The sequence below is a fragment of the Uloborus diversus genome, chromosome 1 (assembly GCF_026930045.1).
Source record: "Uloborus diversus isolate 005 chromosome 1, Udiv.v.3.1, whole genome shotgun sequence".
Classification (NCBI taxonomy): Eukaryota; Metazoa; Arthropoda; class Arachnida; order Araneae; family Uloboridae; genus Uloborus; species Uloborus diversus.
Genome location: NC_072731.1, coordinates 162,260,093 through 162,279,076, shown reverse-complemented (window position 1 = coordinate 162,279,076; position 18,984 = coordinate 162,260,093). Strand labels below are relative to the sequence as shown.

The window sequence follows — 18,984 nt, the reverse complement described above, 5'->3', positions numbered from 1 at the left end:
CATTTTCTCGTGACGTCTGTATGTACGTATGTATGTGCGTATGTATGTCGCATAACTCAAGAATGGTATATCCTAGAAAGTTGAAATTTAGTACGTAGACTCCTAGTGGGGTCTAGTTGTGCACCTCTCCTTTTGGTTGCGTTCGGATGTTTCAAAAGGGTCTTTTACACCTGTTTGGGGAGGGGGAACATTGTTAATTTCGATAGAAACTGAAGTGGTGTTATTATTTGGCGGACACTTGGCGATATATCGCCAGACTTTTGCTCGCCAAGTTTTGCAGTCAACTTGGATACAAATTTGGCGGGTTTTTTTTGGTTTTTAATTTTTAAATCTGGTTTCAATTTGGCCACTGTTCGGGATATTTAGAGAGCTAACTATTGAATCACATTAAAATTGCCAATAATAGGGAAATAACATTAAATTGGTGTAAAATTAAGTCATGTGATGCGCCCATCAGTTCGTTTTAATTGTATTTTTTTATTTTTTCAAATTATTTATTTTTCATTACTATTATTATTATTATTTTATTGGAAAAGCTCTGTGCTACGCCACAGACAATCACATACACACTCACACACACACAAACTAAATAAATAAATAAATAAAATAAAATAAAATAAATAATTTGAAATAAAAATAAATCAATAAATAGATTAAAATAATAAAATTTTAAAAATAAAATAAAAATAAAAAATTCGTCACCAAAAAGTTTGATAGCGCAACTTTTGCCACAATCCCCTCCGGTGGGCACCTTTGCATATCAAGGTACATGATTCCTTTCTGATCAGTAACTTTCATCGATTTGACATATTTATTAAAACTTATCTTGCTATACCAAGTTCAAGCAAGTTTCATTATTTCTAAAAGGAAGTATTTCGGATCTCAAAAGTATAATCTTTAACTCAAACTATTTATGAATATCACCCGGTGTTTAGGTATAAGAGTTGGAACAAGATAATTAATCCATCAACATCAGCTTCATTTTTTTTTTACAATTAAGAAAAAAAATCATTATTTGCACCTACTCCGGGCATTATAACTTTTTCTATATCTTTGAAAATATTGGCAAAATTTTCTCCTTCTTCTGGAGCTGAGTCTGGTAGAAGATTTTTCATGTATCCAGGCTTGACATCCGGAAAAACCCGACGAGAGCGAATGTTTTCCAAGTAATTCACAATGTAGTCGATCATCAATTTTCCTTTAAAATAAAAACAGATTGAGATTATGGGAGGATATTAACAGGGCAGGAGTAGGTATCTTTGTGCAAAGTAGAAGAAAAATTAGAACACAACGTTAAATCACACAAATTTGCTGAGAACGGCAGAGACGTGTTTCGGGATTTCAAGGACCCTTTTTCAATGCAAAAAAAGTGAGCTATTTATATGTAAAGTAAACTGATAAAAGTCAAATCCCCTTCAAAGTTTTTTTAAAGGGCATTTAAAAACGACTCACTGAAGTCGAAGAAACAAGCGATTAGTGACGTCGCATATTTTAAAGCATCATTAAAACCAGTAGGAAAAACAGGATTCAATGGAGTTGTTTCCGAAATATTTAAAAGTTTTTTTTTTCTGAAAAAGCATGCTTAAAAACAGAGGATTTAACCATTTTTTAAATAATTTGACAAAGTTTAGTATTTTCTAACAATTATTTCAAACGGTGCAATTTTATTGTTTACGCTTTTCCACATGACATCACAAGTGATGAAATGCCCTTCACTGATGCCATTATCGGAGTGTGCACTCAGTATTTAATTCACTTCTTTACTCACATGTACTCGCAACGGTATGGTTGATAGCAGGCGTAGGGCACAATATTTAATTCGCTACTGAATTATCATAAGCTGGAAGCTCGGTAAACAGCAAGCGCAAACATTCAGCACGCCAGTGGAGATGCACCAAAGTACATAATTTATGACGTCATAAAGACCACGCCTTATTTTGAAAGTCGGATATTTTAAAAAAGTAATTAAAAATCAAGAGTTGGGAAAATGAATGTTTTATTTTCTCGCTCCATGATATTTTTTGCTTGTTTATTCTATCAGTTTCAGTGACTAAAAGTAGTATTTTTGACTGAAGAAAACAACCCAACTATTAGTAATGTGCATTTGATAGATTAAAAGGAGAAAAAAAAAAGATACTGCAAAAATAATTTAAAGATTTTTTTCGTAAATGCTCTTACACTTTCGACACACTTATCAGATCAGATATTCCTGAAAACATACATACAAGGCATAACAATCAGGAAAAATGTATAGAAATCAATGCCTGTCACTTACCATGAATTCGATATTCTTCTAAATCCATCACACACTTGTCTGGTTTCTAAGACAAAAAAGACAGCACGGCTTCTCAACTCCTAACTTCTAAACTTTTTTGTCTCCAGAAAAGGTGAATTGAAAGCTAATCTTTTAAGAAAAATCCGTTATAATGTTTGCTAAGATTTATATATTCTAGATGACTTGTAAATCTATATATTTCATTTTTTAAAGATTCTATTCTAAATACATATAAATAGGTTTTTACATGGTTATCAGGAACTTCAATTTAGAGGCATGATAATTAAAAATGGGAATAGATTATTTCTACCCATTTGAAATACCACAATTTTGATTTTAATAGAACAAACATCAATATGTATCCATGTTTAACAAAATAAAAACATTATAAAATAATTTTAGGTATTTTTATTCATAAATTATTGATTTTTTACTTCCTTTTACAAAAAAGGAAGTATTGTATTCGCGAAAAAATTTTCACTCAAAAATCGCCCTTAATTTCCATTTTGCTCACCCCCAAATGAATGTTGAGTTTTTTTTTTCGATTCGACCACATGCGGAAAAGTGCCTAAGAATGTATAGACACGCGAAATATCCATTTTGACCATCACCGAGGTAATTACAACGACTTTTCCCGTGACGTCTGTATGTATGTGCGTATGTGTGTATGTGCGTATGTGCGTATGTGCGTATGTGCGTATGTATCTCGCATAACTCAAAAATGGTATGTCCTAGAAAGTTGAAATTTGGTACATAGACTCGTAGTGGGGTCTAGTTGTGCACCTCCCCTTTTGGTTGCTTTCGGATGTTCCTAAGGGGGTCTTTTGCACCTTTTTGGGGGGAAATCATTGTTAATTTCGATGTAAACTCAAGTGGCGTTATAATTTGTCGGACACTTGGCGATATATCGCCAGTCTTTTGGTCGCCAAGTTTTGTCGCCAACTTGGCGACAAATTTGGCGGAGTTTTTTTTTTTTTTTTGGTTTCAATTTGGCCATTGTTGGTGATATTTAGAGAATAAATATTGAATCACATTAAAATAGCGAATAATGGGGAAATGACATTAAATTGGAGTAAAAGGAAGTCATGTGATGCACACAACAGCTCGTTTACTTATCATTTTTTATCTCATCAAAAAACTTAATACGCAATTTGATTTTCTACAATAAGTTTCACTAAATACTTCTCAACATCACAGATTTTTTTATTATAATTTTCTAAATTTTATTATCCATACGTTCGCACCCATATCAGCCTGACATAGAAAAAACATGTAGAAAACACGAGAATTCAATTTCATTTTTTACTATTAAAAAACAAAAAAAAAAATATTTTCTTTCAAATGGTACAATATTTGTCACTGTAATAGGTATTATAAAAGTGAATTTAGAAAAAACAACGAATTCACACAAATGGAAAATAAATTAAAAGCGAAATGCAATTTTGTCTCACTGTTCCCGCCCTGAAAGTGAGAACTGTAAGATACATATTTTTTGACTTACTAAACTTTGGAAGAATCTAAATTTTTCTCCAAAAATATTAATGATTGTTACCGTTTGGTTGTGGTATGAGCTATTGATTTTGGCAAGGTAAATTTCATGTCGTCTTGGAACACAGAAGTGACTTGTATTAGCGGCATTCCAAGGTATTTTTGACATTTATGTAGAGTCCGTAACGTGACCTTTTTTGCCATAACTTTTTAATTTACTGTTTGATTAGCATATTATTTTATTTTGATCTTTTCCTACCAACACACCAGCTCAAATTAAAATAATTTGCAAATCAAACGGTAAATTAAAAAGTTATGGCAAAAAAAGGTCACGTTACGGACTCTACATAATTTTAAAAATACCGTGGAATGCCCCATTACGTATTTGTTTGGGGATGAGACAGAATGATTTTGACGATTGTAGATTAGTAAATTGCACGCTCCAGTGGGAAAGTCTTTGGTAATGTTTGTAGATGTAAATGTTTTCCCCATTTGAATAATTGAACTTCATAAAACAGTGCATATTTGCATATATTTATTTTAATAAAAAAATGTTTCAAAATATTTCTTTGTTCGCCATTAAATTGAAACCGAAATCTTCCGAAAAACAGGGATCATCCAGGGTGGAAAGCCGTTCCTCACCCCTCCGAGATACGGCACCGCTGTACAGAAAGCTGACCCACGGATATATATATATAGAGAGAGAGAGAGAGATAAATAGATAGATATATGCAAAATTCTTCTTTTTTGAGCATTAGGGATTGTTTATTTTCCCTTTAGCTCTCTTGTTGTTATTTTTTTCAACTAAAAAAATTATTACTTAAAAATCCTAATATTCTTTTGAAATCATTTTGAAGAAATGCCGCCCCTCTTGTCGTTGCGCTCCTGATAACATCATCTCCTGCCAACCCCTATGTACGCTACTGCGCCTTAACTTTTCATAAATTCCTGTTGGAATTTAAATTTTATTCTGTCGTAATGTATTAACTGTTTTATTTGATTAACCGTATGCGAATTTCCGTAGCTTAAGAAGGCATTCAAGCAGTCGACTGTATCCACAAGGGGGTGATTCTATGTGTTGATTTTGTCTGTTTAACATGTTCTGTAAATACTTTTATTTTACGTTAATTCTTGAGTATAAGAATAAATATATTTTAACTTAATATGCTGGTTATCTCTCAGTCTCTAACTACACCAGGCAATGGCACCTCGTGCATAAACTCTGCTACTTATCGGAATATTGGTTATGGACCTTCTTCATGCGTTAAAAGCTCCGATAGTTGCAAACTGGTGTAGTATTTGAAAACTATTGAACTGTTTGAAATATTGAAATGGCTCAAGTGCAAGAACTTTCGTATACATTTCCAAAGATATCCGACTATAATTATGCGTCCTGGAAACTTGACATAAAGTGTGTTTTGATTGATAGAAATTGTTAAGAGTTTGTTACAAACGCTGAAGAAGTCGAATGTGATGACGCTGCGTCTGAACGAGATAAAAGCGACTTTAAATGGCGTAAACGAAGAGCTTATACCACCATTTATCAATCCGTAGAAAAGAAATTTCCAATTCTCATCGCACAAACTGAAAGTGGAAAGGAAGCCTGGGAAATTCTGAAGTTAAATTTCGAACCGACATCCCGAGCACGTTTAGCTGGATTACTGGATGAATTCTTTGAACTGAAATTTAACCCACGAGAAGAAACTGTTGGCTTGTTTTGCAAGAAAGTAGAAGAAAAAACGCTACAAATAAGAGATGCTGGTTTTGACATGCCCGAGTTATTATGTTTCCAACTTATACGCCGGTTACCTGAAGAATATGTTAACTTTGTTCAAATACTGTACAGATTAGAAGACAAAGATTTTACGCTAGAAAATGTATCGAAGCAACTTATCGCAGAGTATGGAAGAATTTGTTTGAAACGCAAAGATGAAGGGAAAATTATAGCTGATGCCTACACGACAAAATTCTCGTCTTCTGACGAGAAACCTCCAATGCAAAAGAATTTCGGAAATAGAATGCCATCGTCTTAAAGCAGTGGAAGTGACCTGGATCCTCGAAAAAATTGGAATTCTTCACGACTTAATCGTATGGGGCCGAAATTTAGCTGCAATTACTGCGGGAAACTAAATCATTCGGAAGAAAAATGCTTCAAAAAAGCCAGAGATTTTGAGAGAAAACAAGCTTTATATTGCGAGTCTACAAAACAGACTGAATTAGCTTTCCACACTTCATCCATTGATAAAAAGATAGTAGAATTTCTGATAGACTCTGCGTCGACTTCACATTTTGTAAATGACAAAGAACTCTTTAGTACTTACCGAGATATTCCTCATCAAAAAGTACTGATTGGTGACAAAGACAGTTCCTCCGAAGTCCACGGAATTGGTGATATAGACTTTATTATTTAAGACACGAAAGGTAATATAGACATTATTTTGAAAAATGTACTTTATGCACCGAACATGAGGAGAAATTTAATTGGTGGGGCTAATGTAGACATTGCAGGATGTAAAATTATATGGAGAAATAATAGAATGGTTCTGTATGATAAATTTGACAAATATTTGTTTACTGTACCCCGCGTAGATAAATTGTATGTAGTTAAAGGTTACGCTACAAATTGTAAAAATTTTGCTTTTTCTACTAGCTTAAGTTCTGAAATTGTTCACCGTAGATTCTGTCATACTAATTTACCTTTATTAGTAAATATGAGTAAAAATAATTGTGTAAAAGGAATTGAAAATATTAACAGCAAAAACGTAAATAAGGTATGTGAAACTTGTGTAGTAGCAAAATCTGAAAGAATGTCGTTCAAGAGAGGTTACCAGGATAAACGTAAATCTAATCAAGTTCTTGAAAGAGTGTATATGGATTTATGGGGTGCTTCTCCAGTTGACTCTTTAGCAGGGGAGAGATATTTTTTGTCAATTGTTGATGATTTTTCCAGGAAAACTGAAGTTTATATAATAGAAGACAAAACTGAAGTTTTTGAATGTTTTAAAAAGTATTTAGTAAAAGCTGAAAGGCAGACAGGTAAAAAGCTAAAGTGCGTGCGAACAGATAACGGTCTTGAATTTACGCATAAACAATTCGAGAAATTTTTGACCGAGTTAGGAATAAAAATTGAAAGATCTTCAATTTATACCCCGGAACAAGTAGGAGTCGCGGAAAATTTCAATAAAGTAGCTATGAATGCAGTTCGAGTAATGCTACAGGACATTGGATTGAAACCCAAGTTTTGGGGGGAAGCTCTTTTAATGTATGTTCACACGAAAAATAGAACTGAACACAGTTTAACGGAAGGACTAACGCCACAGGAAATATGGACGGGATTCAAACCTTCGGTAAGACATTTAAGAATCTTTGGATCTTTAGCATATGTTCACGTTCCTAAAGTTAAACGACATAAACTTTAACCTAAAGCTTTGATTGGAATTTTAGTTGGTGTAAATGCATTGTTTGGGAAAAATAATTGTTATAAGTACACGAATTCAAAGTTTAATAAATGCCCAATTGAAACTAACAATTTTAAAAACGCGACACTTGATCTCAATCATGAAATTGCGGGTAAAAACTTTAGTGACGATGAAGACGAAAAACCTAATGAACGTAAAACTTTAAGTTCTATAAATATTTCAGAATGGAATAGAGTTGAAAAACCTAGAACAAAAAGTACAAGAATTGATGTTTATTATTATACCCCAGTTACAAACGTAAAATTAAGGTCTTTAAATGACGTAAGAAAGTATTGTAGGAAAAATAAAATAGCTTATGAACCTGAGAAATTTGATTTTGTTCTAATCATCCTAAAGCGGAAAATTTGAAAGAATCTTCTCGTGATTCTGATCTAGATTTAAATGAAATTTTTCAAAATGAAATTTATAACGTTGAAATTCCAAAATCGTTTGAGGATGTACAAATTAATCCAGACAGGGAGAAATGGAATGCCGCGATGCAGCAAGAATATGATATGATGCAAAAGAGGAAAGTTTGGCGGTTAGTTGATCCTCCAAAAGATGCCCCAATATTAGGTTGTAGGTGGGTTTATAATATAAAAAATACTGAGAAAAATGGCAACTATAAGGCAAGGCTCTGTGCGAAAGGGTATAAAATGAAATATGGAATTCATTTTCATGATTATTTTTCGCCAGTTATCAATTTTTCTATCATAAAACTAATGTTCATTTTATTTGTATCATCAATGTTAAAATGGTATTATGTGCAATTAGATGTGAAATCTGCCTATTTATATGGTACGTTAAAAGAAACTATTTTCATGAAGGAGCCACCTGGGTTTGTTGTAAGTGGTGCTGAGAATAAGGTTTGCTTATTAGAAAAATCTATTTATGGTTTGAAACAAAGTGGGAGAGAATGGAATTCTGAACTGGACAGTATATTGCAAAATATCGGTTTTCACAAGTTAAAATGGTGTAACTGTTTGTATAAAATGAATGATAATGCTGTTTTAGTTGTCTATGTTGATGATTTTGTTCTATTCGCAAAAGATGAAAAAGTACTGAAATTAGTAACTGGAATGTTGAAAAATAATTTAGAAATAACTGAAATAGGATTAACTAAATATTTGCTTGGTGTTAATTTTGAAAGCATTAATGGTATGTTATTCATTCATCAAAAAACCTACATTGAAAAACTAGAGTTAAAATTTAAAGATTTGCCTAAAAGTTACGTTAAACTACCATTCAAAACTGGTTATGTTTTACCAAGTAAAGTCAACGAAAGTGAGATAGTAGAAACTGAAATTATGAGGAAATTTCCGTACCGAACTTTAATCGGTTGTTTGTCATTTTTGGCTTCCAGATCAAGGCCAGACATAAGTTTTTCTGTAAATGTAATGTCACAATTTTGCAACGGATATACATATCAACATTGGTTACTAGTAGTAGATATTTTACATTATGTGTTTGCTACAAAAAGTTACAAGATAAATTTTTCGAATGTAGAATCATTGAATTTATGTGCATATTCAGATGCTAACTGGGGGTGTCATCTGACTAAAAGACATTCAAGTAGTGGCTTTATAATTTATTTTTGTAATGTTCCGTTTGCATGGAAATCATCAAAGCAAAAATGCGTAGCACTCAGTTCAATGGAGTCAGAATTTATTTCCTTGACTGAAAGTGTAAAAGAGTTAACTTGGTTTTCCAGAATTTTAAATGAACTAAACTTATGTGGTGTAATTAAACCTATTCAATATTGTGATAATGAATCTGCAATTTATTTTTCGATAAATAGCCAGGAAAATTTTAAAACTAAACATATTGATATAAGGTGTCAATTTATTAGACAAATGATAGATGAAAATGTTTTTGATTTGAAATTTGTGAACTCTAAAAGTAATAGAGCGGACTTTTTGACAAAACCTCTTTTGTTTGCAAAGTTTCAACTTACTATTAGTAAGATTTTTGAATAATTGTTTTTCTGTTGAAAAAAAGGTCTACATTTACGACAGATGGGGCCGTTTGAGGGAATTTAAATTTTATTCTGTCGTAATGTATTAACTGTTTTATTTGTTTAACCATATGCAAATTTCCGTAGCTTAAGAAGGCATTTAAGCAGTCGACTGTATCCACAAGGGGGTGATTCTATGTGTTGATTTTGTCTGTTTAACATGTTCTGTAAATACTTTTATTTTACGTTAATTCTTGAGTATAAGAATAAATATATTTTAACTTAATATGCTAGTTATCTCTCAGTCTTTAACTACACCAGGCAATGGCACTGCGTGCATAAACTCTGCTACTTATCGGAATAGTTCTGCATGACTGCAAACTACTTAAACAGAAAAGAAATTGTTGTTGTCTTACTATTCTTTCTGTCTTACTGTACCCAATCCTCCCCTAATAGCAAGAAAGAAGGAAAACACAAAGCAAATTATCTATAAAGAATAATTTAAAAAAAAAGATTAATAGCATTTTTGCTCTTTTTCTGCAAAATTTTAAAAAAAAGAAAAAAGAAAAATAGAGTTAAAAATGTAAACGAAAGTGACCGTTTACCGAAGCTTTTTTGAAGCGTCAAGAAAAACAAATCTGATGTGGGCATCATACAACGTTCTTGAACGTGTACTAAATAATGGGGTCGTTTCCGAAATTTTAAAAGTATTTTTTTTTCTTAAAGAGCATGCTTAAAAACATAGGATTTGATCCTTTTTTAAATAGTTTGACAATGTTTAATATTTTCAAAAAAATAAAAATTGGTGCGCAGATTCAATTTTTGTTTTTACACCTCTGCACATGACATCACAAGTGATGAAATGCCATTCACTGATGCCATTAGCGCTGATCGCAATATTTAATTAGCATCTTTACTCACATGTACTGTCAACGATATGATTGATAGCAAGCGTAAAGCGGAATTTTTAATTCGCTTCAGAATAATCATAACCTGGGAAAGCTGTAGACAGCAAACGAAAACATTCAGCGCGGCAGTGGAGATTTGTGATGTCATAAAGACCACGCCTTGTTTGAAAAATCGGACATTTTAAAAAATTAATTAAAAAATAACTGTTGGGAAAATAAAAATATTTTCTGGGTCCACGTTTTTTTTTTTTTTTTTTTTTTTTTTTTTTTTTTTTTTTTTTTTTTTTTTTTTTTTTGCTCATTCTCTCAACTTTAGCGACTAAAAAAAAATACTTTTGACTGATGGAAATAACCCCATTGATGTCTTTAAAAAGAACTCAAAAGAATTGATGCTTGTACTCATGTTCGAGCATTAGAAGGAACACCGTTTAATTACACACTTTTTGAGTCTATCCCGCACATTGGGAACAGCACTTGCAAACGAAAAGAAATGCTTTTCTTTTCTTTATTATATATCTTTATTATATTTATTTACTCATTTATTTAATTTGCATGTGTAGTTCAACTCTGAAAGTGCAACAACAAAAATGAACTGGGACGAGTAAAAGGAGCAAAAAATATGATAAATTAGTGCCTTAGGATGAGCAGAAAAAGTTTTTACATACACTCTTATCGTTTTGTGAGCTGATGCAAGAAATATGTTTCAGACATTCATATTACAAATACCGACAATTTTAACATTGGCTCTGCTGGAATCTCGTTATAAGTCGCTAAACTGACTCTGGATTGGATACCTAAATGTTTTAAATGAATTGGCGATGTCACAGTTAGAAAAGAATAAAACTTGTTAACTCTCTTCCATCAAGCTTTTTTTTTTCCTCATAAGGTAGCTATCAAAACTTCTTTCAACTAAGATTGATGCTCTAATCGCTGAATATTTCTTTATTAGAACTTCAATGAGGACTAAGTCTCATAAATATGATTATGCCTGTAATCGATGCTTATTTATTCGAAAATAAAAGATCTAAAATGAAAAACATTGATGTTGAAGAAACATCGACCTCAACACATCAATGATAAAAACATTGACACGGGTGTCAAATCCCTAATTCTTAAAAGGTTCCATTTTTTTCTTGCATTATTCTTGAGTTCGAAAAAATTCTAACAAAACTAGGAGTTTCGCCTTTGACAGTGGAAATTTCTCATTCTTGAAAAGAAAAGCAGAACCTTTTTTAGCATTAAGTATTTCTATTGAAAACTAGCATTGTTTTGACCCTCTTGGTATTTTTGAAAGAGGCTGGGAATGCTTCAGTATCCTATACATTTTATCAGTAGTAAACTTCAAAGCGTGGCTCTGATAAATTAAAGCATGACCTTGAATATATTTAGTTCGTTTTGGGCGTTCAGTTAAAAGGGACTTGTTATTAGCGCGGGTTTAAAATGGAATACTTTCGGAAAGCTTGTACGAAAGTCAGCCGAAGCAATTCAGCTATAATCACTTTTTCTTCTTACCCCGAAGAAAAGGTAAACATTGTAAAGGTTAAGCTTTAATTAATTAGAAGTTCACTAAAATCACCTAAGGAATAAAAAAAAGCAAGTAAACAGATAGATAAATAAAAATAATAGATTCTTGCATAGCAAAAAAAAAAAAAAAATAAAATAAAGAGTAGAAATAAGAACATATTTCTTTGAATATAACACAACATTCAGTTAAAATTAAATGTAATCCTAAGTTTCTAATAATTTCAGTACGTAATCAGTGTAAAATTAAATGAAATAAAGAATGCAACCTTTACGTCATTTATCGAGAGGATACACGGAAGCAGATCGTACGAGTACGCGATACGGAAACTGTTGGTATTATTTGACACAGCCTTAAATATTGTAAATGATCGTAATATTCAGGAAGACAAAAACTTGTTATAGATTTCATTACTTACTGTGGCACCATTTGGCAACCAGTTTTATTTTAAAGTTGTTTCTGTGCTAAGTTCTTTATTTTCGTTGCATAAGTTTTTATAGTAATAAAATGAAAAATGTAAGAATTTCAGAACTTACCCGTTGCAATGAAAGTACTGAGCGAAAATGAAAACGTGGGATGAGCGACGCCATTGCGCTTCTGTCTAATGCTGGTCACATGACCACACATGATACTCCTTGGAGAAGCCATACGAAACTCCTCGAAGGAACAGCAAAGGCGCGATCGTCCGACCACAAAAGATTAGAATTCCCCTTTGGAAATGGTTTTCTTGATTAATACTAGCAGATTGACAGCTCAGTTTTGTGAGCGACACTTCTTGCTCTTTTGCCCAACTTGAAGTTACATGCAGCATATATTATATGTGTATACCCTCCTGAGAGTAATCCTCCATTAAAATGGAAGTTTTAGTTTTCTATCATGTTGCAATAGATTACGTTGTAACAAGCGGTAATTGGAATTGCATAAATGAAATATCCCATTTTAGCTTCTGGAATCTTGGACCATTATTTTATTTATATACAGTTCGGCAGTGATAGTCAGGTTAAAATTTTTAATCCCTCTCTCTATGACTAGTTTTTCTCTCTTCGTCATTATTTTTAATACTAGAAAGCCGCCCGTCGAGGTATGCCGGGTGAAAATTGCTTCTACCCATCTACATTTGAACGAAACAAATTCCTGTTTGATGACATTTTGATAGTTGAAATTTTAACCCAAACTGCAGTGGATTAAACCTAAACTCCAGTAGGTAGCGTTCATTGTTGACCATTTTTTCGTTTCCTTATTCCCCTGAAATGACAGTCTTAATAGTAAAACAGTTAAGTTACTGGATCGAGTTCAGCCTTGACTAGAGATGTAAAATTTCCGGAAATTTTGAAGCAATGAAAAAAACCCGGCTTTTTACTGGTTTTTTTTTCGAAAAAAAAATGGAAAAATTGATTTTTTATGAATAGAAATAGAGAAATATACATAAAGGTAAGTTTAATTAGAAAAACAATACCTTTTTGTTTTATAATTGGGGGCTTTCTTGGTCAAACACCAGAAATAAGTTAAATCATCGTTCAACCAATAACTAAGGTCTTTCTAATCATAACAATTGCATTTTCTATTTTAAATTGCCTTTGAAACATGAAATAATAATTGTAATTTTTGACTTTCAAACATGTTTGAAAGAAAATAAGTAGAATTTCCCTTTCTTACAATGTAATTTTCTTGTCTGAAAATGAAAGTTTTGAGTTTTGATTTTTTCTAATCCAGTCTAAGTCCAAATCAAAACTAAATTGGTCTTTCGTTTTCTTTCCAACAGAAATCCCAAACCAAAACTGCGTAATCTATATATATAAAAATGGACTTTGGTAAATTTGTTCCCTAAGATCTCAGAAACTACCCGGCAGATTTGGCTGAAACTTTCACCGTTTGTTCTTTTTGGTACTGAGGAGGTTTGTAGATCAGTTCGATAAAAATCCGATTGATAGTTCCTCTTTTATTCTAATTTGTCCAAATTTTTGCATAAATGCCCCAATATGACGATTAAAAAATACGTGCACATATTAAAATTATGTGTCCATCGAAAGCGCTTATTTTTCTGCTGAAGATGGCATCTGTTAGAAAGTTCTAAGTTGTATGAAAAACGAGTTATGGGCTTTTTTTGTTCCATGTTCGAAGGCTTTCCTCAATACAATTCATTTTTTAGTGGATCATCTCAACTCCCAGTTCAAAGCCAGAATTGTTGAATATTTTTGTGTTTCGTCTAACTGTTTGAGGCTTTTCTCAAGTCAAATCTTAAAGTAACGTTTTTTCCCCAAGATTGGCTAATAATAACTAGATTTGGCAGATTATTTTCAATTTAAACAGAACCTCAATTGTAATTACTGGGTTTTTTTTATAATTATTTGTGCTGATTGGACACTTAATCATTATCCAATCTAACAGCAGAAAATTCACCAAAATTTATGTAGAAAGATTTCAGTAGCGGATGCATTTGGCAGTTTTTTCAACTGTCGCGGTTTTTGAAGCCAAAGATTGTGTAATAATGTTTGTCAGCTTTCAGAATGTAAACAAAATATCGCCAATCAAAGAATCTTTAAAAACTTTTTCTACTGTAAAATAATCCAGCAACTAAATTAGGCAAGTCCATACACAGCACAAAAACTTCCATTAATGTGACTTTGTGCACAAATTCAAACCAACGCCAAATTTTACTACTTATTTTGGAAACATTACGGATGAAATTGTTTAGCGCCATTTTATGGTGACCAAAAGTATTTTAGCATATGGCGACAATATCTCTTTAACAAAAATTAGTAACATACCGTTTTAAAAAGTAAGGAGGGGGAGCATTATCCAAGGTATCCCAAAACGATTTCCGTAAATTCGGTAATATTTTAAATCGCACCTAGAACCCACAATAATTCAATTTTTCCAAAATAACTAAAGCAAGTTTAAGGGGATCACGGGCGCGCGGCTACATTTTTTTAAACAGTTCATTCTTCAATAGACATAGAGAAGGTAAGACTCCATGTAAAAAAAAAAAAGTATTAACTGATAAATCTTTTTAAACATGTGAAGTTTAATTTCATATTTCGGAAATTCTTCAAAGTTGTATACGCTTTCGTGTTTTCGTTTCTAAATGAATACTATTTCGCTCTTTTTACTTACTGCTACTTTAGTTTTATGAGTAAGGAAGAAGCTAGATTTTAAACCACGTCAAAAAGGTGTGTTTTAAGTTCTTTCACTTAAAACAGAAAACAAATGTAAGTAACAATTGTTTCTCATAGTTATTGCTAACCCAGGCAACGCCGGGAAATTTTGCTAGTGGTTTATAAAGCTGAATCAAAACATAAAATGGAGTTTCAGTTTATTCACACGGCCGTGTTAAGCACAGTAGTAAAAGTAGTCATACCTACACTTTTGAACATAACTTAGTTATTATAACCACGTATTTCTCTGTTTCGTACTTTATTTCATAAATAAAATGTTTTTGGGTCATTTGATCAGGAACTACGAGTATTTAAGAAAAAAAAAAGATATCTCTCTGAATCACAAGTATATGGAAGAGCCAAACTTTAAAACACAATATATCAGCTTTAACTGCAGATTCCACTTTTGTGCAAAGCACGGCAGTATACAGGGTGCGGGAGGGGGGGGGGGTGAATCTCGGACGAAGATTGCATAATCAACAGAAATAAAGTAATTTATTTTTCATGAGTGTCGTATTTATTTCTGTTTTTCACTTTGTTAGGAAAATAATTTAAAATATATTCTTAGTTTGTGTATTGTTTTTCGGTTTTCTTACAATTTTAAGCAAATACCTGCTTTTTAAAAGTTGTTAAACCAAGTGAACGACAGTTCGTTTGCTTGTTGTGCCTCGGCAAACTGTATTTGATGCTGTATACCGTTTCAAGTGGCTTGGAAATGATAGTCAATGCCAGGAAAGTGTACAAAAACGGACATTGAACATTTCAGTTAATCGTCAGGTTATCAAAAAGTTAGTTAAATGAAGTTCTTGAGTTTCCACGAGAGAAGTCGGTCGTGTGACGGGAATTTGTTACCGATACGTGCGACTAACTGCAAAAACAGCTCAAGCAGAAGTTTTACGAGTTCAAAAAATTACTGCATTCGTATGACCCCAAAGATGCCAGAAACGTTTGAGACGGGCCACAAGTCCACGCTGGAAGGATAACTTTCATTGATTTACAGTTCAACCAGCTCATAACCCTCAGAACAATAGGATTTGGTCTGTAGACACTCCAAGCACCTTAGAAAATGTTGATCATCGCCAAAATCCGGCGTCAGGATTTGTCTGTGATGGAATCAGCACAGGCGAGAAAAAAAATCTGTTTTTTTTTTTTTTTTTTTTTTTTTGTGGATGGAGGGCCATAAAATGAATCAAAAAGTGTACCAGAAGGATATTTTAGAAACTGTTGTATTTTCGGACCCAAGAGCACTTCATCACATCAATGCAGACTGTACATTTTAATTCGACTCCACACCAGTTCATATGACCAAAAAGACAATACTATTGTTTTTGACATGATATCTTCTTTAGAGTGGAAGCTCTATTCGATAGACCTATATTCGATTAACCCCATTTATTACACTTATTGTCTATTTTAGAGTCAAAGGTCTACCCTAAACTAGACAAAAGTTATGAATCTCTAAACCAATTGCTTTATAGGTAATAGGATTGATTAAAGGACTTGCGGCCCTTGAATGAAAATTTCACTCAGCAGTTGCACCTCTGTCTTACTTCAAAAGGCGGCCAGTTTGAAACCAATTAATTTATTGATTACTAAAGGTCTTCTCATTTCTTTTATTTTTTGTATTTTGTTAATAAATTTATTTTTAATGACGTTACATGGAAAATTACTTGTCCTGGCTTTTTTTCCGCACTCTGTACTTGGTTCGCAAAGTCAGAAGAAACATAGTTCTGTGATTGAAATTATGCTTGTTTGTTTTATGAAGAAGGAAACTAAATTCTTCACTAAGAATATTAGTTTAATTTTTTTTGCAAAAAGTATTAAATGTTTTTTGATCGATATACAAATTATATCCTTATACAACAACTTGCATTATCAAAGTTAGACAGTATTTTCACATACAAGGGTTGGGGGAGGGGAGGAAATTGCATCAGACTTTAAGTATGAGAATTATCAAATCACTTTTAGCTCAAAATTTCAATTAAAACTCCCGGAAAAGTTGAAAAAAATCATTTTTTCAATTTCTCCAGAGTGAAAATATACCCCTTCGGAAGAAAACTTTTTTTTTTCATTTTTTTCCCAAAATTTTCCGGTTTTCATCTTTAGCTTTGGCACAGTAAAGCCTTTCCTTGCATGTTAAACATTACCAAAACAAAACATACTATCAAATTATCATGCCGGCCGTGGCACGAGTTTCATTTTTGAAACGCGGGTTACTCGATCATTGGCTGTTATTTATATGAGGATTTCTGCAAGATATTTGTAGCACTTCGACGTGCTGCGTTATTATGTACAGTCTGACCACCGATGAAATGGAAAGGCAAACATCTGGTTTACAGGCGGAAATGGACACATCTGTTAGTTTTCAGGGAAGCCAGTTTTTGCAGATGTATGTTAGCCGCTAAATTAGGCACGTTCACAGTGAAATTAACTGAGCATGTGCATCAAAAAGTTTTACTGTTCTACCTCATTCAGATAGACTCGTATTAACTGGACGTATGCCAATTCCATGTCATTCGTGGGCAGACTGTTACTAGCTTTTACCTGCGGTTTCGTTCGCGTTGATGTAGATCGACTCAGGTAATGCTTAACACTAGCAGAAGTCAAATAATTACAAAAAAAAAAAAAAAAAAAAAAAAAAACCCCTGCCCAATATAAATCAGGAAAACATATAGGAGTAGAAATGAAGTTATCGCGGGCAGTCCTTAAAAATTCCCATTCGAATTCGGTCAACAGATCTTAAATAAAGTCAACATTTGCCTTAAAATCTGATTCCATTGGATGGTGTCCAGTTCTACGCCGGCTATCTATATAATTGCATAGCTTTTTGCCGCAAAAAGGATGGGAGATAACATGACTCATTTCCCTTCTGAATAAATAAGAAAAAACACAGCGATAACACACCCAAAATAGAGTCAACAGTCACTGCAAAAAAATTCTAATCATAATACAATTCCTAAAATGTCGCATTAGAGTAAGAACTTCATCAAACCTTCAGAATCTTCATCAAAAGGAAGTCAACAGTTTACTAATGACACTAGCAAAAATACCCGGCGTTGCATGGGTCAGTAATTATTGGGTGAAACACTCGCTACTTTCATTCGTTTTCTGTTTTAACTAAAAGAACTCAAAACACCCCGCTTTGATGTGGTTCAAAATCGAGCTTCTTCCTTACCCATAAAAGTAAAACAGCAGTAGGTATAAAGAACGAAATAGTATTCAGCTAGAAACGAAAGCACGACATTTATGCATATAAAAATTTGAAGAATTTCCAAAATATGAAATTTCACTTGTTTAAAAAGATTTATCAGTAAAAATTTCTTCTTCTTTTTTTTTTTTTTTGAACATAGTGTAAAACTTTTTCTATATGGCTATTGAAATACAAACGGTTTTAAAAAAAAATGTAGCTGCCCGTAATCCCACTATACTTGCCTTAGTTATTTTGGCAAATTTTAATTATTATTGGTTCATGGTGCGATTTAAAATTTTACCAAATTTGTGGTTGGTAATCGTTTTGGGATGCTTTGGATAATGCTCCCCTTCCTTACTTTGTAAAACTGTCTGTAACTAATTTTCGTTAATGAGATATTGTCGTCAAATACTGAGATATTTTTGCTGACAATAAATGATGCTAAAACTTTCTATTTTCTAACTGTGGCCAAAATCCATTGTATTTTTATTTAGTCTCGGTATCATGTTTTTGTTACTGCAGCAGTATATTTTTAATCATTCTTATCTTTACCCAAAACTGTTTTTTGAAAATGTTGTTTCTAAAATGTTAAATAACTTTTGATCATTTTATAATTCATTCTCCTTATCACTTATGTTTTTGAAAGTAACATCATTTTCTCTTCAAAGCTGTACTTAAAAAAAAAAAATCATTTATATGTTTTTCTTCAAATTGCAATCAACCTTATTTTGTACGCAAAATGTTGAATTTGATGGTGTTACTGTATTTTGTCAAAATTTCAATCAAGTCAGCTGTTGTTCCGGGTTTCTAGGTTGGATGGCGTTGGAAAGTCCCTCCACCTCTCTCAATAAAACCGAGAAGGTCTTGTAACCATTGAGGGTAGAAGTGGAGGAGTTGTCTTCAGTTGTCTTAGTCCCGGTATCTATTATTGGCATAGATGAGGATAAAAATTCTAAGAAAGCAATAAATTTCATGCTTGCTCCAGAGAAGCCTTGATTCAAAATTTTCATTAGGATTACTATTAATATTGCTGT

At 32.6% G+C, this 18,984-nt stretch overlaps 1 protein-coding gene across 2 annotated transcripts in view; it reads right to left on the bottom strand.

Annotated features, from left to right (window-relative positions):
• LOC129233306 (histidine decarboxylase-like) overlaps positions 1 to 12,161 on the bottom strand; it is a 37,454-nt gene extending 25,293 nt beyond the window's left edge. Inside the window, exons 1-3 of one of the 2 annotated variants that reach the window (XM_054867358.1) lie at positions 12,142 to 12,161; positions 2,276 to 2,404; positions 1,026 to 1,198 (exon numbers count right to left, since the gene is read on the bottom strand). In XM_054867358.1, the coding sequence (XP_054723333.1) occupies positions 1,026 to 1,198; positions 2,276 to 2,303 (201 nt within the window). In that variant the 5' untranslated portion in view covers positions 2,304 to 2,404; positions 12,142 to 12,161. The remainder of the gene's footprint in view (positions 1 to 1,025; positions 1,199 to 2,275; positions 2,405 to 12,141) is intronic. The other variant, XM_054867365.1, reaches the window with a different exon arrangement.
• Between the last annotated feature and the right edge of the window lie 6,823 nt (positions 12,162 to 18,984).